Source organism: Delphinus delphis, chromosome 14, assembly GCF_949987515.2.
Source record: "Delphinus delphis chromosome 14, mDelDel1.2, whole genome shotgun sequence".
Classification (NCBI taxonomy): Eukaryota; Metazoa; Chordata; class Mammalia; order Artiodactyla; family Delphinidae; genus Delphinus; species Delphinus delphis.
The window spans coordinates 77,160,319-77,183,686 of NC_082696.1; the positions used below are offsets into that span (position 1 = coordinate 77,160,319).

At 41.5% G+C, this 23,368-nt stretch overlaps 1 protein-coding gene across 3 annotated transcripts in view; it reads left to right on the top strand.

Annotated features, from left to right (window-relative positions):
* The window catches only part of FILIP1 (filamin A interacting protein 1), a 216,171-nt gene extending 193,514 nt beyond the window's left edge, over window positions 1–22,657 (top strand). For 2 of the 3 annotated variants that reach the window (XM_060030336.1, XM_060030337.1), the window contains 2 exons: window positions 3,760–6,565; window positions 9,873–10,146. In XM_060030336.1, the coding sequence (XP_059886319.1) occupies window positions 3,760–6,565; window positions 9,873–10,079 (3,013 nt within the window). In that variant the 3' untranslated portion in view covers window positions 10,080–10,146. Of the gene's footprint in view, window positions 1–3,759; window positions 6,566–9,872; window positions 10,147–22,367 lie in introns of those variants that run through there. The other variant, XM_060030338.1, reaches the window with a different exon arrangement.
* Window positions 22,658–23,368: the final 711 nt, after the last annotated feature.

Here is a 23,368-nt window from a genome sequence, read left to right on the forward strand (position 1 = left end):
TGCTGCTGAATGGGTTCAAGTCAGCAGCAGGGAGAGCTTGACTGTATTTGAAGGGCTCTGTACATTAACCTGTCTTTCTATTAATCACTGGGGTTGTGTTGCCATTGACACGATGCTACATATAAACTGATATATTGGGTGACAAAACAGTCCAAGGAGGATCTTGACAGTTCCAGAAGGATAGGTGAATCAAGTAAGATGAAGTTAACCTAAACAAACACAAAGTCTTGTGAATTTCAGCTGTTCAAGCAATACCTGTTTGAGGAATAGCATTGTTAAAAGCACACTGTGGTCAAACAGATCTGGTCCAAAATCCCAACCTGCCCCTTCTTAGTCCAGTTCCCATGATTAAGGCAAACGACTCCCTTATTTATAAAATGGCATAGTAATGCCTTGCTCAAGTGTTGTTATGAAAATGAAATGAATTAATAAAATACACAGCCTCGGATATAACAGATAGTTGGTAAATAAAATGTTTTATTATCAAAAGACCTTTCTTCCTATCCTTTATTTTTTAAAAAATTAAGTATTAGTAAGTACTTGAGTTTGGAGTGGGCTTTTACGGCCTCTTGAAATAATATTAGGACTCAAGGTTTTCTCATACCTGAAACATTATTTTCCTGGAACAAGTTTTCTCGTCAGCCGGAATTCCACCTGAAAAAGTTAGCTGTCTTCTCTTTATTTTTACAACTTCTGCTTTCACCTCTTTCTGCCTTAAGATTAATAAGCTATTTTATGTTTTCAATCCTATTTTAAGCCACCCTTTTATATTTGTTTACAACTTTTCTCCCTTTATCTGACATCTTAGAACACTTTGCAGGGCTTTTAATATTATTTTTCTTAATCTATTTTAAAACTGAGATATAATTTATATATTACAAAATCCACCAATTTTAATTATACATTTTGATGAGTTTTGATAAATGTGTACACCATAACAGTCAGAACACCGAAATCCTCTTATTTTGCTCCTTCAATAGCATAATTACATGGAAATGTCCCATAATGTACAGTAAATTAAGTGTTGAAAGCACAAAGTGAAATTGTAACTATTAGAAAATTGTTTGTGCGATAGTCCTTATGCTTTGTGTGTAGTTGCACAATGATGTGATAATGCTTCTGAATGCTTGTTTAATGTAAAAAAAAGAGGCTTTCTAGATATGGGGGAAGAAGAAAAAAAACACCTGAAAGTGGAATGCCAAATTGACTGGAAAGGTAGTTAAAAAGGTTGTTCATCCACCAGAACTAAGGATAGACAGACCATTAGGATATCTTTCCAGTCCACACAGAGAAGGCTCCCTCTCTCATGTGAGGTTTCCCACTTAAGAGAAACTCCTCTTCTCCCAGAGCTGATGACTAGGATGACCATATTCTTTAAGAGAGGGCATTGCTAATGAGATCAGACACATTCATTGTCTAATAGCCACTAGTAATATCCAATTACTGGCCTAGTAACAACCATGACATACATTCGACAAAAATTTATCCTCAGCTCAGCATTGTAAGGACTTTAGTTCACACAGCCCTGTGTAGGTGGCGTGAGCTGTATTTCTAGCTCAAGCTTATTTATTTGTTCTTTCTTCCATTTATCCATTCAGTCAATATTTCTTGAGCACCTCCTATGTGCCAGGCATTGTGCTAGGGGGTGAACAAGGACCTGGCACCCACTCTCACAGAACTTTCATGAACAGAGGTAGGCAGACATGAAAAACTTATAAGTTGATAAGTGTTAAAAAAGAAGACCGCAGGGTATTATGAGAGTTTCTAAGAGGCTCTGACTTAGTCAGTTTGGTCAGGGAAGGCTTCCTGAAGGGAGTGACATTTGAGTGAGACTCAAAGGATAAAAAGTCAACCAGATATGTTCACGTGTGTGTGTGTGTGTGTGTGTGTGTGTGTGTGTCAGAGAGAAAGGAAGAGCAGGGAGGTACTTCTAAGCAGAGGGTCCAGCATATTTGAGGAATGTGTGGAGCTTAGATAACAGGTGAGATCAGCTTGAGATCAACCTGCCCAGGTGGTCAGGAATCACATCAGTCTGGGCCTTGTTATGGATTTCATGCCTCTATTCTTAAAGCAATAGGAAGCCATGGGAGTGTTGCCTTAAAAAAATGCACAACGTGAGAGTTGCAAATTAAGCTTTACTGGGGGCAAAATGTGGACTACAGCCCCAAGACAGCATTTCAGATAACTGAGAAACTGCTCCAAGGAGGCGAGGGGTGAGCCAGGACATATAGGAGCTTTGCAACAAAAGGGCAGGTAGTCGGAACGTTAAAAGATTATTGTTAATTAAAGAAAACCAGGTATCTCAGGTTAAGGAATGTAGCGCTTTTCTGTGTATGGGAAGATGCAAGAGTCTGGGCTCACTGAAATCATTCCTTTGATAGGCACCTCAGCTATCTGGGGCCAGTATCCTGTGTTTTCACATCCTGAGTTTCCTCAGGGCTCACTTCAGGGAGTGGCTGCAGTCTGATGGCTGCTAGATGGCAGGTATTCTTTTCAGCCCTGAGTTTCCTCAGGGCTCACTGGCTCACGTTGGAGGGCTGCAGTTTTTGATGACTGTGACACCCTTTGTTTATTGACGTGGCAGGAAATATGCCATTTATAAATATTCCATTTACGAGGAGTGACATGATTATATTAGAATTTGGGTGAGAGTAAGTAGTAATAATAATAATGATAACATAAACATAATAATAATACAATTATACATTTATAATATAAAGTGTAGTTTTAGCTACACTTACTATGGGCCAGGCACTGTTATACGTGCTTTCCATATATTAACTGATATGCACCTCAGACAAACCTTAGGAATTAGCTACTATTTTGATGCTCAATTTATAAGTGAGAAAAGTGAGATACACAGAGGTTATATAACTTCGCCAAGATCATACAGCTAGGAAGTGGCACAGCTGAGGTTGTGAGGGGACCAGTTTGGAGGCTGTTGCAGAATTATCAGCAGATGTTGAGTACTTGGACTGGAGTAGAGACAGTGGGGAGGCATTAAGGCTATGGGTTAAGGTGTATATGACCTGTAAAATTTATAGGACTTATTTTCAGAGCACTACATTTCTAATTGTTGGCACGTTTATTTATTTGTTTGTTTGTCTCAATCATGGTAAGAACAGTTAACATGAGATCTACCCTCTTTAAAAAATTTTAAGTATACAGTACAGTACTGTTAACTATCGTCTGGTATACCTTTCAACTTGCTGTTGCTTCAGTTCTCAATATCTGCCAATACCCTTTCTCACCTGTTTTTCCTGTTTCTGTTAAAAGTATTACTGTTTGCAATTATTCAGACCCAAAGCACTGAAGTCATTTTTTTCTCTCTCTCTCTCTCCCTTCCCACCAGTTAGTAAGCAGTCACAAAGTCCACGTTATCTTTTGCAAAGTTGTCACAATTCATCCTATTCTTCCCATCGCTAACGCCCTGCGCACACAAATTATGAAACAGAAACTAGTACCTGAAAAGCCCTCTTCATGCCCCCTTCTAGTCGCTACCCTTCAGTACCGGCAGCCAGCATCCTGCCTTCTGATTAGCTTCATTAATGGCTATTTGTTAAACCTTCATCCTGCAGTAATTGATAAGGGATTTATTGTAACAGCATTTTATTTTGTTTTTATGTAATACCTAAGAGAAACTTATTTGCGGACTAATCTTTTAATTATGAAATATTAAATATGAAATATTTATGTATGATATAATATATAAAGTTTAATGCAATAAAATAGAATGTTTTAATATATTTTGTTTTCTAGGTTGAAAAAACTCCTTGAACAAGAAAAGGCTTACCAAGCCCGCAAAGAAAAGGAAAATGCTAAGCGGCTCAACAAACTGAGAGATGAGCTCGTGAAACTCAAGTCCTTCGCACTCATGCTGGTGGATGAAAGACAGATGCATATCGAGCAACTTGGCCTGCAAAGCCAGAAAGTACAGGACCTGACTCAGAGACTGAGGGAAGAGGAAGAAAAGCTCAAAGCCATCACTTCTAAATCCAAAGAAGACAGGCAGAAATTGCTCAAGTTGGAAGTGGATTTTGAACACAAGGCTTCGAGGTTTTCCCAGGAGCATGAAGAGATGAGCGCTAAGTTGGCCAATCAGGAGTCTCACAACAGGCAGCTCAGACTTAGGCTGGTTGGCTTGACTCAACGAATCGAGGAGCTGGAAGAGACCAACAAAAATCTTCAAAAGGCAGAAGTAGAACTTCAGGAGCTAAGAGATAAAATTGCCAAAGGGGAATGTGGCAACTCCAGTCTCATGGCAGAGGTGGAAAAGCTTCGGAAGCGCGTACTTGAGATGGAGGGTAAAGATGAGGAGATCACGAAAACCGAATCCCAGTGCAGGGGGCTGAGGAAGAAGCTGCAGGAGGAGGAGCACCATAGCCGAGAGCTCAGACTTGAAGTTGAGAAGTTACAGGTGAGAATGTCTGAACTGGAGAAGTTGGAAGAAGCATTCAGCAAGAGTAAATCAGAGTGCACCCAGCTGCATTTAAATCTGGAGAAAGAAAAGAACTTAACCAAGGACCTGCTCAATGAGTTGGAGGTAGTCAAGAGTCGGGTTAAAGAACTGGAATGTTCTGAAAGTCGATTGGAAAAGGCTGAATTAAGCCTGAAAGACGATCTGACAAAGTTGAAGTCCTTTACCGTGATGCTGGTTGATGAAAGGAAAAACATGATGGAAAAAATAAAGCAGGAAGAGAGAAAAGTGGATGGACTCAATAAAAATTTTAAGGTGGAACAAGGCAAGGTTATGGATGTGACGGAAAAGCTCATCGAAGAAAGTAAGAAGCTTTTAAAACTGAAATCCGAAATGGAGGAAAAGGTATACAATTTGACAAAAGAGAGAGATGAGTTAATAGGCAAACTGAAAAGTGAAGAAGAAAAATCCTCTGAATTAAGCTGCAGTGTTGACTTATTAAAGAAGAGACTTGATGGGATAGAAGAGGTGGAGAGAGAAATAACAAGAGGAAGGTCTCGAAAAGGACCTGAGCTCACCTGCCCAGAAGGTAACAAAATTAAGGAGCTAACACTTGAAATCGAGAGACTGAAGAAACGTCTCCAGCAACTGGAGGTGGTGGAAGGGGATCTGATGAAGACGGAAGATGAGTACGGCCAGCTGGAGCAGAAGTTTAGAAGCGAGCAGGATAAGGCCAACTTCCTCTCTCAGCAGCTGGAGGAGATAAAACACCAAATCGCCAAGAATAAAGCAATAGAGAAAGGTGAGGCGGTGAGCCAGGAAGCTGAGCTGAGACACAGGTTTCGGCTGGAAGAAGCTAAAAGTCGAGACTTAAAAGCAGAAGTCCAAGCCCTTAAAGAGAAGATTCATGAATTGATGAACAAAGAAGATCAGCTTTCTCAGCTCCAAGTGGATTATTCTGTCCTTCAGCAAAGATTTATGGAAGAAGAAAATAAGAACAAGAACATGGGGCAGGAGGTCCTCAATCTGACCAAAGAGTTGGAGCTGTCCAAGCGGTACAGCCGCGCTCTCCGACCCAGCGTGAATGGGAGGAGGATGGTGGATGTCCCCGTGACGTCCACCGGCGTCCAGACGGATGCGGTCGGCAGCGAAGCCGCGGAGGAGGACACGCCAGCAGTGTTTATACGCAAATCCTTTCAAGAAGAAAACCATATCATGAGTAACCTTCGACAGGTGGGGCTGAAGAAACCTGTGGAACGTTCCTCTGTCCTAGACAGGTATCCGCCCGCGGCCAACGAGCTCACCATGAGGAAGTCTTGGATTCCATGGATGAGGAAAAGGGAGAATGGGCCCCCGGTGACTCAAGAGAAGGGGCCTCGAGCCGGTTCCAGCCCGGGGCACCCAGGAGAGCTGGTTCTTTCGCCCAAGCAGGGCCAGCCCCTGCACATTCGAGTGACGCCGGACCATGAGAACAGCACTGCCACTTTGGAGATTACGAGCCCCACGGCGGAAGAATTTTTTTCCAGTACCACCGTCATTCCCACCCTAGGGAATCAGAAACCGAGGATAACCATTATCCCGTCACCAAATGTCATGTCTCAGAAACAGAAAAGCGGAGATGCTACTCTCAGCGCGGAGCGAGCCATGTCCCCAGTCACAATTACTACCTTCTCCAGAGAGAAGACACCAGAAAGCGGAAGAGGACCGTTTGCGGATAGGCCCACGTCCCCCATTCAAATCATGACCGTGTCCACATCGGCGGCCCCGGCGGACATCACCGTCCCTTCCGAATCCCAGGAAATGCCCGTGGGAAGGACTGTCCTCAAGGTCACCCCGGAGAAGCAGACTGTGCCAGCCCCAGTCCGGAAGTACAACTCCAATGCCAATATCATAACCACGGAAGACAATAAAATTCACATTCACTTAGGTTCTCAGTTTAAGCGCGCCCCTGGGACTGCGGCTGAGGGAGTAAGCCCGGTGATTACTGTCCGACCTGTCAGCGTGGCCGCGGAGAAGGAGGTGTCCACCGGCACAGTCCTTCGCTCGCCCAGGAGCCACGTCTCGCCTCGCCCTGGCGCGAGCAAAGTGACCAGCACCATCACCATTACACCGGTCACGACCTCATCGGCCAGAGGAACCCAGTCAGTGGTGAGTAGAGGGGGCTCCAAAGTTCACGCCAAGGCGGGGGGCGCGGGGGTGTGCGGGGGGAGTGAGAACAACGCAGTGCCCAAAATACAGCAAAAGCACGTGCCTCGGCTCCAGCCGAACCCACTACGAGCTGTTTCCTAGGGGACTGTCTACATCAAGAAATAGGAGTAAAAAGTGGCCTAGTACTTCATGAATTTGAGCCAATTATGAGGGATAATTTTTCTTTCACATCAATTATGAAGACTGCAAAAATCCTTGCAAAGATGGCCTCTTGCAGTGTCAGCATGTGGGAATAATGAGGTTTAAAATTTGGTTTTTATGTTTACAGTATTTTGAAAAATGGAGACTGGGGAGAAATGGTCAATATGCAGAAAATAATTAAAACCGTTACTGGGTTGGGCTTCCCTGGTGGCGCAGTGGTTAAGAATCCACCTGCCAATGCAGGGGACACGGGTTCGAGCCCTGGTCCGGGAAGATCCCTCATGCCGCAGAGCAACGAAGCCCGTGCGCCACAGCTACTGAGCCCTGAGCACCACAACTACTGAAGCCCGCGTGCCTAGAGCCCGTGCTTCGCAACAACAGAAGCCACCACAGTGAGAAGCCCTCGCACTGCAAGGAAGAGTAGCCCCCACTCGCCGCAACTAGAGAAAGCCCGCCTGCAGCAACTAAGACCCAATGCAGCCAAAAAATAAAAATAAATAAATAAATAAACTATTCCTGGGTTACATTTACATATGGTCATAGTCATACTTTATTCGAAAAGTAAGATTAAAAGATTATTATATCCAAAACATTTTTTTAAAGTAAAAAAGAAGTGACTTTATATTTCTAAACAGTACATTGTATTAATAGTATCGTGCAGAGAGCAGGTGCTCGATAAATATTTAGTTAATACCAGCTGGGAGGCTAAATGAAGGGTTATAAAAAAGCATGTCCAAAGTATAAAAGCCAGAACTTAAAAATAAATTCTATTTTTCAAAATACATCCAGTGATTTTCTTCATTTATTGAAGACAACTGGTAGATGAAATTATAGAAGAACATGCACTACTTAGATATTAGTTTAAACTAATAGGCTAGAAATTATGATTCCCAATCTCTGAATAAATTCTGCAGCATATATTAGAAACTCTTAAGAAGGAGAGGAAGCTTACTATTTAAGTATAGAAACTGTGGCTCATTTTCCTATATCTTCACTATAATTTACTTCAATTCTCTGTGCACAAGCATAGACCCAAGACAGGCTCCAAAGTGTGAATTACTCACTAACTGCTTTGCCAGTGAAGCTTTTTGTTATTGGCTCCATGGGAGCTGAATAGCATTCAGCACTGCTCACCCTTCTCAAATGGTTCAATGCTGCTTTTATTTAAGCAACACAGCGTAGCTTGGATTTTTATAAAAGCTAGTGGAGGTGTAATTGTTGTAATTTAGAGCAGATCTTCTGCTGGAACATCTTATTCCCATCTTAAGGGTCAGGTCAAGCTAGGCTTCCCTTCTGCAGCAACACTTTGGATTACTGACTAAAGCCCCTACACAAATAGGATTTCAAAACAACTGTCTAAGATTTCTAAGGCCTAAATGATGATTCACATACTTCAGTTATATCAGATCCCATAAGATCAAGGGCAACAAAAAGTTTGGGAATACCCCTCTTAGAAATCGAATAGTGTGGTTAGTTCATTTGTGCATTTATTCAACATTTATTGACCATTAGCAGCACTTTAGGCATGGGGTTAGGTGCCGACTGTAAAGAGGACGTGTTGAAGTTCTTCTTAGTGGGAGAGGCAGGATTGAAACCTCCTTAGTGGTTCTGTGAGAGGGGTATGTACAAAGGAACAAGCAGAGAAGGCTTCGCCGGGGGAAGAGGTCTTCACAGATGCAGAGAGAGGGCAGCGTGTGCACAGGCGCGGCGATGGCGTTGGCGATGTGAGGAACTGGCTTGTTGGGGAAGGTGAGCCGTCCCTTTGCGCTGCGGCGGCTGGGGCTGGAGACAAAAGGCAGGAGCAGGAAAGGAGAGGCACACTGCGGTCAGATACTGAAGATGTGTGGGTCTTTTTATGAAACTGACATTTAATCTCAGAGAGTAGACCAAGGGACCCAGAAACAAGGTAATGATTTTTAAAACTACATTATTTATGTGTTAGGTATGTCTGTAAAACCATTTAAAGGATAAATTGGAGGAAATAGAGGCCGAGGACGGGGATACTGTTGCAGTTCTGTAGGCTGGAGATGGCGCATGCTTGAACTGTGGTAGCGAAAATGAGGACAGACATATATTGAAGACGGAATTGAAGATTTCATGACAAACTGAGTACAGAGGGCAGCTCTGAGGTTTCTGGCTTGGCTGTAGAGGTGGATGAAATGAGAAACTCAGGGGGACTACTGTTTGGGGGAGAAGTTAAGTAATGTTTGGGGCCTGTTATAATTGAGATGCCTGAGGGACACTGAAAATGTCTAGCACGTGGTTGGAAATCTGGATCTGCATTTAAGGAGAGCACTGAAGACTTGAGGTCCTGGGACTCAGCAACATGTGGGTGACAACTGAGGCGATTCTCAGGGTGAATGTGAAAAATGAAAAGAGGGCCAAGGATGGAGCATGGTGACACCCACATTTAGAAGGCAGGCAAGCTGGAACCGGGAGCCAGCGCCAGAGTGAAAAGGAGTCGGCAGAGACAGGAGGGGGATGGGTGAGACCCAAGTAAGAAATCACAGCAGGAGAGTTTTAGGAGCACTTCAAGAAGGGCGCTGTGGGGGAATTCTGTGGCAGTCCAGTGGTTAGGACTCTGAGCTTTCACTGCAGGGGGCACGGGTTCTTACCTGGCCGAGGAACTAAGATGCTGCATGCCATGCGGCATGGCAAAAAAAAAAAAAAAAAAAGAGGGTGTGGTCAGCAGTGACTACAAAAAAGAGCAGATCTGGCCTCCTTAGGAGGGGAAAGGAGAGCTGCTTCATGTAAAGCAAGTGAGGTGATTTGGGGGACAGTAGGAGTAAAGATGCCTGAGTATATGCAGGGTGTCCTGCAGCTTCTCTGTGAAGTAGGAGTGAAGGCTGTCTTCAGTAAGGGTCGAGGAGGTAGGTCAGGGGCTTGAGAAGAGAACGAAGGGTGCACAGATGTTCCGGGAGAGGGGAAGGGGGGCGACTGGAGTGGACTAGACACCAACTCCAACTTGCTAACGATAATCTGATCTGGAGAGGGGTCGTCTGTGGGTAGTTCTGTGGCAAGAGCCCTGCTTATGCGCAGACTGATGGCATTTCCGGGGGAAACTCACCAACATTGCCCTTGCGTTTCTGTATTTTCTCTCTTACAGTCGGGACAAGACGGGTCATCCCAGCGGCCTACACCCACCCGCATTCCTATGTCAAAAGGTATGAAAGCAGGAAAGGCAGTAGTGGCAGCTCCAGGAGCAGGAAATCTGACCAAATTCGAGCCTCGAGCTGAGACTCAGTCTATGAAAATAGAGCTGAAGAAATCTGCAGCCGGCAGCGCTACCTCTCCTGGAGGGGGGAAGGGCTGAGGGCAGTGGCGGAGGGGGTATGTCGTGCAGATGCTACTGCTGCCCTCTGTTCGTGCCAACTCTCTACATGTACTAATTTAAGTTTTCAATATCTTGTTCATAAAATAATCAACTAATAGCCATGTGTCTTTCCTATTTTGTGGATTTGTTTTGATGCTGGGGAACAGAACTAACCAGCAAAACTACCGTGTGCTGTGTGCTTTGCGGAGGGTGCTGGGCCCGAGGCAGGGCCCGACTTCTAGACCCAGTTTTGCTTCTAGAAAGTGGACCCATTAGTTAAATCAGTAAGATATGGGGGCTGGATCACAGCCTCGCCAAAGCCGGCTCCTAATTGTAAATCAAATATAATAGGCTTTGTTCCACCATAATTGATTTTTCAAAAACTCTTTTATGAAACAGGAAATAGGTTAACAATTGTCATTGGCCCTCTATCAGATTCCAAATTTGCTTCATGTGCTGGAAACAAACAAACAAATAAAACCCCCCAGACAAAACCCATCTCCTAGTTATCAAAGGGCCTGGACCTCTAAGGTTTTGCAGAAACAAAAGCCTCTGAGACGATTTCAGGAAACAATTTGAATGGGAAATAAAATGGAAACAAAATATGGAATACTAAAAACAGAGTTTTACTTATTTGTGTGAGTGTGTATTGTAAAGATTTTGGAATTTTAAAACCGTTAATGTCAGACTCATGCTCTATTCAAGTGTGCAACTGATTTAAATTGTGGAGCAGTTTGAATAGAGCTGCCAAATGGCCCTTTATAGCTCAAGAGAGGTTGTAATGGATAGAAAATAGCGACAGTAAATTTTGATACATTGTTGCCAAGAAATAAAATGACATCATGCATAGCTTAATTGAATTGAAACATTTTCACAGTCAAGTGTGGACTTGACTTTGCAAGTATAGAACCAGTTCATGATTGTGTGTGTGTGTGTGTGTGTGTGGTGTGGTGAAGTGTATTATTATTACCTGTGTTTGTATCATTGTTAATTTTAAGCATGTTTTCATAAGCATGAAGAGTGTGTGAATGCAGAACGCCAGTGTCTGTGAGAAGATTAACCATGTTGACGTGGACATGGTGCTTGGTAGTCAAATAACCACAAATGAGCTCAAGGCTGATAACCCCCAGCTTAGCATCTGAGGTCTCAGGTAGGCAGCACCTTTGTCGAAATCTTTGAGGCAATTGGGTGAACTTCACAATAACACAATGAGTATTAAGTTACAGGTTGCTATTTTCTACTTCTAAATTGTGAAGGTTCCAGAATCATTGAATAGTCCTGATATTTAGTAAAAGGTAGATTTTTTTTTAAAGACACATGTTTGGTTTTTAGCCCGGAAGTCACCGTGCTTCATGGTATAGAGACCGTCCTCTGAGTTCTTTCCACACTGTTCTTCCTGTCCCTTGTAGAACTTGGGCTCAAATTGTGGATGAAGGAGATAGACCCCTCACAATATTCACATGTACTTAATCAGATCACTGTTGCCTACAGCTCAGTTCTCAGCAAATGTATTTTAAAATATTGAGCAACTACGGGAGACATGCCCTAATAATGGAATTTCAAGGCGGAAGGAGAGGGAGACTGAGAAAAAAAGGCTTTATGAAATACGATTTTGAACAAGTTTAAACAACAGATCTTGCCATTTCGAATACTGACTCGTGTCTTTTTGAAAGGGAATTTCCCCCCTTTTGTAAAGTGGACATTATCCCTTTCAGAAACAAGGACGCTCCACTGTTTTTCAAATGCCTCCCTGGCATTTAGGCTATTCGGTGTTACTGTACATGCTGTATTTGAGCAAACGAAGGCGTCAGGAGAACGAAACACTGTGTTCTGTTTTATACTACCTGCCATTCTTCAGTGACCCTTATCCTAATCGAGTGTCACTGCGGCTGTTTTCTTTTTTACCTGCTCACACCATGCTTATGTCGGTTCTGCCCGGAAGCTCAGTCCATCCGCAGGGAGAGGCTGTAAGAGCTTAACCGTGAGTGGACAGGATGTTTATACATCTGGATCTTGGAATACAGCCACCTGCAGAGGACAACCGCTAAGAAAACTTGGCGGCACGACACATATTCGCTTTTCAGAAATGATAAAGTGCGACTGCCGTGGCAGTTTTCCTTTGTAATTTTAGAACCAACGCCACATTTATTGGCTAGCTTGGTTTTAAACTGCATATTAGAAATGAAAGCCACCAAGGACTGGAGGTGGAGGATTCAATGCACTCCTACTCCGGCTTCTATGTGTGAGTATAACATGTGTTTAAGATGCAGTTTCATGTGCTTTTATAAGAGTGAATGGGATGAAAAAGTTAGAGTCTTTTCCCTGTCCTGAAACAGTACTGTGTAGTGAAATAGCAGGGGTCTCACTAGGGCAGCTATGAACAGCTGCTGTCAGGTCCCGTGCTGGGGAGGGAGGGGTGCTATTTCCACAGATTTCAGTGTGACGGCTCCCTCTGGGGACAGGCAGGGCCCCATCCACACAGCTACAGAGGCAGCCCTGGTCTTACCCTCCTGAGAATAATTTTTGTGTGTTGGCTGTTTCCACATTCTACGAGGGTGGCCATGTAGCATGCCTGGTACCAGAAACATTCCAAGATGGGACACGGCCCAAAAGGTATTGATCATTTCTTGAAAATGACTTTCCTGTCTAGGTCACCTGCTTAAACAGAGTCATTCAGTTTCTACTGGCATCTTTATTATATTTTCATTGAGGACAGGTTGACGGGGAACAGTTGGGCTGTCTGGAGATTCTAGTGTACTCCTTAAGGGTAGGGTATTACCGGATCTCTTAGTTGAATGTCTTTAAGAAACAAGTGAAGACATAGCTTTGATGTGCAGTGTGGGAAGAGTATAATTTCAGGGAAACAAAAACCTGTCCAAGAATGGGAGATGCACAAAGATTTGAATTTCTCATGCCTTTCATAGATTTGGAATACTGGGGAGAGAGCAAAACTTTCCTGATTGGGAAAACCCCAGGGATATTAGATGAGAAGGGCACGTTTATGTGGGCAGCAGGAGGGCAGAGAGAGAGAGGAAGAAGTAACAGGATGAGCACAGAGAGGGCTTCCCAGTAAACAGGGATGCATTATTCCCAAACCTCCCTAACCCAGCCGATCGTCAGTGTTTCCCCCATACTTCCTCCTCCAGTCTCATCCTTGCTTATCTCCTCACCCTCTGCTCTTTCAGCTTCTCCTTTTCACCTGTTACCTCCACACAGGATGTAAGTATGCTCTGGCCTCTTCCGTTTCAGCACAGTTTTTCCTTCAGCCATGCAGCCCTCTATAGCTACCGCCCTGAGCCCTTCCCTGCCTGCCCAGTGGAGCCACTGACACAACGCTCGGCCTTTTCTGCCTCCACTCCCACTGTTCCCATTGATTCTTTAATTATTCTTTATTTTTATGAAAGTAACTCATATACAGTTAAAATACAAGCCAGTGCTAAAAGACATGAAAACAGCTGTTCATCACCTCACACCCCCTTTCCAAACTCAGCTCTACTCCTTAGAGAAAATTATTTCTCACTCTAAATTGATAAATTTTGGATATCTTTTTCTTCCCGTTACTGTTTTGATGTTTGAGAATTTAGTCCTCTTACATGTCTCCTCCCTTCCCTTTTCCCCATCCTCACAATATGACTGCATCACACATTTTTTGATAAATGAGCAGCCGGCAGCCAGCATGTTTCATGTTCATATGTTTACAATGTAAATTTAAATATTGTTCCCTGCTGAGCCAACTAGTGTACTATGATTATGTTTCCTTCCTCTTACCATGTTCCCCCTTCAAAAGAATAATTGCTTTAATTTTTCGTCTGCGTGCTTTTCTATGTATCTATCTGTATTTTTTCCAGATGCTCCGATAGATCTACCAAACACCTATGAGTAATTTTTCCAAACACTTAAGCACATCAGTTTCATACTTTTCCCTGGAGGCCTTACTAATTCAACCCTCTGCTTCCCTACTTAGTCTGGAACGCTTGTCCTTTACGTCTGCTGCTCAGCTGTGGTCCTATTGCCTACATTGAATCCTCCGTTTCCTGGATTTCTTATCTTCTACTTCTTTTGCTTACCTGTTTGTCTGTCTGTCTATCTATCTGTCTATCTATCACCTATCTATCTATCTACCTATTGAAGCGCATCTTCCAGTAGTTTCTACAGAGAAAAATCCTCCAGTAACCTTCCTGAGGCAGGCTACCTGCATTCCGGGAACAGATCAGGGAGATGAAATGGAGAATCTCACAGTTTAGGCACTCCCTTGCGTTCAGCCCATTCTTGTGCCTAGGTCCAGAGCTTGTTAGGTCAGTTTTTTCACAGAATAAACCCCGGATCTCTGTAAGGGTGAAAGCAGAGTGAGACTATGCGCCTCTCCCTCTGTGACTGAGACATCTAATCTCCTTTGGAATCCTTGAACTTCTCTGACTGCCCTGCCTCAGTCTCCCTTGCCTGCTCCTTATTGTATGCATACATTTTTTTTTTATTGAAGTATAGTTGATTTACAATGTTGTGTTAATTACTGCTGTACAGCAAAGTGATTCAGTTACACATATATATACATTCTTTTTATAATACTCTTTTCCAGTACGGTTTATCACAGGATATTGAATAGAGTTCCCTGCTCTCTGCAGTAGGACCTTGTTGTTTATCCATCCCATATATAATCATTTGCATCTGCTCATCCCACACTCCCAATCCATCCCTCCCCCACTCCCCTTCCCCTTGGCAACCACCAGTCTGTTCTCTATGTACATGATTCTGTTTCATCGATAAGTTCATTTGCATCATATTTTAGATTCCACATATAAGCGATATCATATGATATTTGTCTCTCTCTGTCTGACTGACTTCACTTGGTATGAGCATCTCTAGGTCCATCCATGTTGCTTGTGCATGCATCTTAAGGGTTGCTGTTCTCCTTATCTTTTCAAAAGCCATTTGCCTACACTACATGCTCATTCTGGTTACTTTATTCACTCCCGTGGCTTCAGTTATCTCCCATACGCTGATGACGACCAAACCTCTATCTCCAACCATGCACTCAGCGTGGCACTGTACATCTCCAACTTAGTTCCTCTCAAAGCCATTCTCAACAACCCCTCCATCCCTCTTCCAAGTTTTTTCCTTCTCCTATAATTCTCCACCTCAGGAGGAACGTCCCGAGCTACCCAGTCACTCAAGAAAGCCAGAAGCCACTTCAGGCTCCTCCTTCCCCCTCGCCCACCAAGGAGACTCATTCAGCAAGTCTCTCGTACCCCTGTCAAACCCCTGACACCTGAGGCAGCTGCACCCACATCTCCATTTCCCCCATCACTGCCTGAGTGGAGGTTCTAACTGCTTCTCAACTGGATGACTCTAATACTCTCCCAACCGATCCCATAATCTCCAGCCTCAACGTTTCCTGATTCATTTTTCATTTTGTTTTTCAAAGTGCAAGTCGATCATCTCACTCCTCCATTTGAAGCCCTCCCAATCGTTATCCACAGCGTGCAAAGCCCTGGTGCGGCACTCAAGGCTCTGTGATCTGTCTCCCTCTCTCCCCACCCTCCCTTCCCCTCGCCTGGACTCCCACCCCAGGCCCACAGAATGCCCCGCACAGTGGCCAGATCACCTTCCCTTGACTATCTCAACTTGTTTCTTCTCCCTGGGTTGCCCTTCCTCTGACACTTCCTTCTGGTGGTTCTGTCCTCTGTTCAAAATCTCTTTTAAGAACTTTGCCTCCATTATTTCAGAATCTAAGCCAGGGTTTAAAGCCTGTCATTTTTTACATTTTTACAGCAAATGCTGTAAAAAAACTTGGTACTTCTACTGTAGAGAAAGAAAACTAACAGTCAGAGGACGGCTGGGAGTTGGAGAAGAAAGAGGTGGTCCTGCTTCCTCCTTAGTTTGCAATACAAACCTGTGAGAATGATAAGGAGGGTGCTGACACATCATGCGTGAGAGCACAGAGGGAAAGAGGGAGCAGAGTTAGGGGAAATCCGGGTGCTGCCATTCTAGACGGTGTAAGTTACTGCTATGTCCCTCCAAAGGCTCCGTGGCAGGTAATGGATGCAAAACAGCCAGGAGTCCCGGACCGGGGAGTTCTTGCCTCTGAAGCTATCACACGTGTGGAGAGCTAAGGGGGTCTGGGAGCTTCCTGTGAAGCACAAACGTACTTGAATTATTTACGAATGGCTCATCCTCTCTTACTCCCCCAGAGGAGCATGAAAGCACTTCAGGAAAGAAAAAGTTCCAGGTGATTTGTCACGCTCTTCAGTTTCATGAAGGACCCTCTAAAATAGATCAGAGAGGCTTCTGTTTTAAGCGATCAAACACCACCATCCATAAGCAGGATTTAGATTGAGGAGAGATACTAAGGCGAACATGGAGAGAAGGTGGATCGCTCAACTACGGACTAGATTCCTGACATAGGACTGACCAGGAGATCAGAGGAAGGCTGTGTAACCTTTGGCAAACCACCTTACCTTGGCTTATGGCTTAGCATTCAGCTATGATCCTTTATGCTTCTGGCATTCCTCCTTAGAGTGATAAGGTGAGACGCTTCACTCTTGTTCAGTGAGAGACTTAAAAGAGTCTGCCATAATGCTTTTCCTAAGAACTAATAATTAATTGCTTATCTGGTAAAAGTAGTTTTGGTCTCTCTACTTGTGCTAATATTATGTATGTGTGATGGACAGAATTGCAAAGCCAAGGGCTGTTTAGAAATGAACTAGACTTTAGAGGTCAAGAAGATAATTATCGGGCTTCCCTGGTGGCGCAGTGGTTGAGAGTCCGCCTGCCGATGCAGGGGACACGAGTTCGTGCCCCGGTCCGGGAAGATCCCACATGCCGCGGAGCGGCTGGGCCCGTGAGCCATGGCCACTGAGCCTGCGCTCCGCAACGGGAGAGGCCACAACAGAGAGAGGCCCGCATACCGCAAAAAAAAAAAAAAAGAAGATAATTATCCCTTTTATTAAAGATGAAAACAAAAACAAAACAAGAAACCCCCCAATGCTTAGAGTGTCTCATTATCTTATTAATGATGAAACCAGGGCTTCAGTTTCTCCCAGTACCTTATTCAGGATTTCATACGAGTAAACCACTTCAAGTAGGCAAAGTGTATATTCATACATAGACTAAAAATAATATTTTAAAATAATAATATTGCCAAAGGATTTGAGATATTGAGCTCTCTACATAGAAACCCTGTGTGTCAGAGTTCTCAAAACAGCAATTTGATGAACATTATCCTTATCTAAAAAACACAGTGCCCTTCTCAATTTTCACACATAATGTGTAATATTCCATGCTATCCTGTGACCCACCGTAGACTTAGATCAACCTAAGCTGATCTCAGCATCTAGCATCTAACACCTGTGTCTAAAAAGTAGAACCTGAGCATGTTTGGCTCAGGTACTCAGCTATTTCCCCACCATTTAGTTTTTATTTATAATTAATGTTATCTATGAAATAGCTAGTTCCAATTTGCTTGTATCTGGGGAACCGTAATCTGTGTGAGAGGTAACAATTAGCTTGCCTGAAAAAAAAATCTACCAATCATAACTGTGATGATTGGTAACTCCTGCAACCTGGGGGGGCGGGTGAGGGGAAGATTTGGCCTGATGATGGAGTGGAAAATGTTCTGTAAGGAAGCAAATAAACTCTTAGGTGGTTGAGAAACCCCAAGAGAGTTTGTATCATCTGATTCCAAAGTTTCCTGAAGCAAATGACAGAACTGATTAGCGGAAGTATTTTTAATTAGCCGAGCTGAATCCAAAAGAAGAATACAAGTCCAAATCAACAGGGGAAGTTTATTGGATTTCCTATTTAAAACAGATGTTTTATCAGAACTCTGATTAACGTCTGAATGTGATAGGAACAGGACTGAATACTGAAGCAGTTTCTTAAAATGAACCTTAAAAGTAAACAATATCTAGGCACTCCTACTTCTGAAAGGTATAGAGAATGTGGACATTTTTACAGGAGGATAAACCCCCCAGCAGGCAGCAAGGTCAAAGCTAGGGTTTGGTAGCTGGTGGAGGAAGAAAGGCAGAGCCCTAAGCCAGTGCCTTGCTCTCCAGGCAGAGCTCCTGGGGGTAGGAGCCATGGAACAGGAACAGGCCATATGCTGGCCAAACTGATGCAGAATCCAACAGGAAATGTTTTCTGTAACGCTGGTGTACAGTTTCCTGTGAATAAAGCAGCCCTCCTTTGCTGATGCAAAGTCCTGCTATAAATTGAACTTCTGCTTTGCTTTGTCTTTGGTATATGAATTTGGAGGCTATCGAAGTGATGTGGTCTCATTTACTAGAGTTGATTTTTAAAATTCAGAGCTCAAGAGTCCCCTTGAGGCTTGGCAGGGCATAAACATAGGCACTGCTCTGGAGGAAGGCACTGACTTTTCAGGGAATACATCTTTCTTACTCCACAGCCAAGGGGTTCTCCTGGGAGGAATCAGAATTCCAGTTTGTTACCAGGTTGCCCCACTGTAACACTCAAGAGACATTCTCCCCCGGATTTCTCCTCAAATCCTGTCTTATGTATACAACTTTGGATCTGAAGTCATCTGGCTGGCCAGTAGTTTTGGGGATACCACCCAAGTAGGATAAATAAGTCATCTTTGTAAGGTCAGAAATCAAGTGTAATTTGGAATTGATAATCCGTTAAACTTCCTTTCCATGGAAGTTATCTAATAGCTAGTGTAATAAAAGAATGAATTCATTTCACAATAATATGAAAACAATGTATTTAATGTGTTACATGAAGCTTCTCAAGAAAAAAAACTTCAAGATAACACTTGAGAGAAACACATAGAGGAAAAAGTGCTTTGGTCAACTGTTAATATAAAAAATATATGTAAAAATCCAGTGTCCCCATGTACATATGCTGATTAAGATTTAGAGGGTTTTTTTCTTCTTCCAGTTAGAAAAATGGAAATTGTTATTAAATACCTACACAACAGAGGGCCCCAAATTTAAATGCTTCTCTATTTTGAGTTTGCTGATAGAGGTGGTAATTAACTGTGGCTTTGGTCTCAATCTTCCTCATATATTTTATAGATTACTAATGTCAGAAAAGTGGTATCTGTAAAGAGTAAAATTTAGATTACAGAATGACATCTTGTTGTACTTAGGTCACCTTAGATGTCCCTAATGACTTATTTGGGTCTTATTCTGAGATGAAATGAAGACAGAGTAGTAGATGGAAAAAAGATTTGCTCACTGACTTTGTAACTTCAATAAAATCTATAACATTATTTTATTGTACTAAATCATAAAAAAAAAAAAGGAAGGGACTTGGGAATTCTGTCTTAAAAAAAAAAAGCACAAATAATGTCATTAATCCCCGAAGCATTTTTATTTTATTATTATTTTTGTTGGCAACCCTGAACTCCTTATGCATCAGATAGTTTTGCTGTGTAATGTCGCCTCAAAATTTAATACCTTAAAACAACCTTTTTTATTTCTCGTAAGTTTGTGTATTGGCTGGGTGATTCTTATCTGAGTCAGTTTACAGATTTGGGGAAAACATAGATAATAAGCAAACATAGATTTAACAAATATGCTTAATAAGTTTCAAATGATAGAGCCACTATCATATAGATCTTATCTCACTGTCTTTAGAAACAAGATGAAATATGTCTCTATGATAGAGCCACTATCATATAAATCTTATCTCACTGTCTTTAGAAACAAGATGAAATATGTCTCTATGTTATAAAATAAAATAACTTGGGTTTGTTTTACCTTAAGTAAATTTTATGTACATAAATATTAAACCCCATCTTTTATTATTGAAGTTGAATAAAATAAAATAAACTCTCTTATTTGGCATTGTCAAATATTTTTGAGATAGTCTTTTTAGTAACATAATCTGATTAATAGCATTAATATATATATCATGCATGGATTACCAGTTTGCTACCTTAAAAATAATAATAAGATGTAATGGTCCAACCAAGACATTGTTTCTATGTATGTACTCTTGCCATATGTATTTTCACCAAATACTAATTCTGTAAAGCTATTATTATTATTTTTCTAAATTGGAGTATAGTTGACTTACAATGTTGTGTTACTTTCTACTGTACAGCAAAGAGAATCAGTTATACATATACGTATATCCACTCTTTTTTTGATTCTTTTCCCATATAGGTCATTACAGAGTATTGAGTAGAGTTCCCTGTGCTATACAGTAGGTTCTTATTAGTTATCTATTTTATATATAGTTGTGTGTATATGTCAATCCCAATCTCCCAGTTTATTCCTCCCTCCCCCCTTCCCCCCGGTAACCATAAAATTGTTTTCTACATCTGTGACTTTATTTCTGTTTTGTAAATAAATTTGTTTGTACCAGTTTTTTAGATTCCACATATAGGTGATATCATATGATATTTGTCTTTCTCTGTCTGACTTACTTCACTCAGTATGACAGTCTCTAGGTCCATCCATGTTGCTGCAAATGGCACAAATTCATTTTCCTTTTTATGGCTGAGTAATAAATAGTCCATTGTATATATGTACCACACCTTCTTTATCCATTCATCTGGACACTTAGGTTGCTTCCATGTCCTGGCTATTGTAAATAGTGCTGCAGTGAACATTGGGGTGCATGTATCTTGAAAAGCCATTATTATTATGGAACCTATAAGATGCTAGGGTTAGGAGAAGGCAACTCTAGGAATTTAGAGGTTTGCACACTCAAGGGGAGAGAAGAAGGTACTGTAGTAAAAAAATATTAGCCCTGCCAGGGATTTGAGAGATGATATCTGATACCCTCATTTTGTAATGAGGAAACAAAGGCACAGGCATTCTGAATTACGTATACAATAAGAACAATTCTAGACTTCACTCTTTTAAGTGTATGTTTCCTATGATCTCTTAAGGGAGGAAAATGGGGAAGATACTTTAATTCTATTAAGGAGGTTTGAGACCTACGTCTTTTCCCTCTTTGAAACCTACTATAGAAATTTTTAAAAAGAAAAAGTGTTGAGTGGGAAACAACATTTTAATGTGAGACCCTGATTTTTACCTGCATAATATTTTATTTAGTGTTTTTAGTTTTTACCTGAAGGTTTTGATACAATTTTAGGCCCTGAAAAAATTTGAGGCTAGAACAATTTTCCAAAGATAAAACGAGATAATGATTTTTATGGGTTTCTGGTACAGTAAAAAATCATACCTATGTCTTAAAAGCTTTTAAAAACCTTCATAGCTAGGTTATTATTAAGTATATAAAACATTTATGTATTTACTTTATCTGTTTTATCCCAAATTCAATTCGGAAAGGTCAAGGGAAGGAATGGAAATATCTCCACCTAGTGGTCAGTGTGAAGTAAACCTCTAGGTCTATGACATAATGAGCTTTAATTAATGTTTACTTAGATATTAATTATCCATGTTAAAAAATGTAAATAGTAAGAATTTGAGACTAACATGAACATAATAGGTGGCAATTTCCTCACGCTATTCATAAACGTTGACATTAGTTGACCCGGAGGTAGTACATTTTTCAGACAGAGAAACAATTTCAGGCTTCGTTATTTCTCTCCTCTGCTCTTTATCTCAGCAAAGGCAGGGCCCTGCTTCATTTTGCTCACCAGCGTAGTTCCATGCCCAGCACAGTGATGGGCATGTAGTAGGGCCTCGACGACATAATGAAGAAAAAGATGATAAATGTTCACAAAGGCATAAAGGTTAAAAGTGAAATCAATCAAATAAATATAAATATTACTCATTGTGGCTGGTACTGTTCTAATTGCTATTTCTGAATCTATTTTTATTTACTTTTATAAAAATGAATTCAGATTTAAGAGCATATGCAGAATTATGCAAAAAGCAACAATCAGAGACAAAAATGAGTCATCTGTATTTAGTGACTTCTTGGGAATAATGAATATTTCCTTATTAAAACTCAAATCTACACCCATAAACAAGTAAAAGTATGTGACTATCGTTCAGAACAGAAATTCTAGGCAATAGTCTGGTTTCCACTATGGGACTTGTATATAGTAATGACTGTCTTTGTGTTCAGTGCTTTGCTTGGGGAAAATCAATCGAATATTGTTAGAATATTAGACATGGTTTTTAAAAATCTTCAAGAATTTAGGGGTAAAGCTCCGGTGTCAATATAAAGAACTTACCCAAGAATAGGAAAGATCTGCAGGAGAAGCTATTGGGCTCATGAACCTATTTTTGTTTGTTTTCTTGTTTAACACCTATGGTCTTTTAGCGAAATGATATGGTATTGACCCTCACATAAACTACTGATTTGAGTCTCAGTTTAATTGAAAATGCCGTGTCTTTCTTCTCTTTGTAGAAAGCATCATCATCCACCAGTTACGTATGAACTCCAGATGAAATGGTAAACCGAGCACACACTGGGTGTGTGTACTTCTTCTGAGTCCCTGTTGAACGGATAGTATTTCTCCAGCTCTCCACCATCACTAAGGTCCTCTATGCTACTGATCATGACTGGAAATAACTTTCTACTTCCAGTGAATTTTTTTGAGGATACAAATGTAAAAACTGAACATGGTGTTGCTGACAATATAAAAATACGTAGCATGAGAGCAATCCAATCTTTATGTCAAAATAAATTTCTCTTCCTTTTGCAAAGCTTTCAGGTCCATGGGCACATGCTGTGTAATTTATTTTTATAATACACTTTGTAATGTGATTTTTTACTAAAGTGTTTCCTTTTTCATAGTCTATGGCACATGTATCTGTAGAATACACTGTCAGTTCTTCAAAGTATTGGTAGTGGTGCATTCAACATGGTAACCTATACTTATTTTCTTTCATCCATTTGTTATTTCTGGAAAAAAAGAAAGAAAGTACAACACTCTACATATTTCCTGGGGTAAATTCAAGAGGTGAATCCAAAGCAGGAGATTCTGGAAGAGGTGTCATTATTGTTTGTACAATGCTGTGCTTCTGACCATGGTACAACACTAACAAATAACACTGACTTAAGAGCTTAAATACTTAAGCCGGTTTTTAAAGTTGATCTTTCTAGTGCTCTGTGCCCAAAACCTTGGATGAATTGGTTTTCATATGGAAGAAATTAATAGAAGGAGCTGTATGAGTTTAACCAGTAAGACTTACAGGAACATCTTCTACTGACAGTTCAATTATATTTCTGTTTGCATTGTTTATTTATATGTACAGGACTTATAATAAGGACTGTGATATCAGGATATTTCTCACAATCTACCCAAATGAAAGCCTGAAAATAAAAACTGACCTAGATGCTATCAGCATCTTTTTAAAATATGGTAGGAGAAATCCCAAGATAGATAACTTTTTTTTTTCTTGATA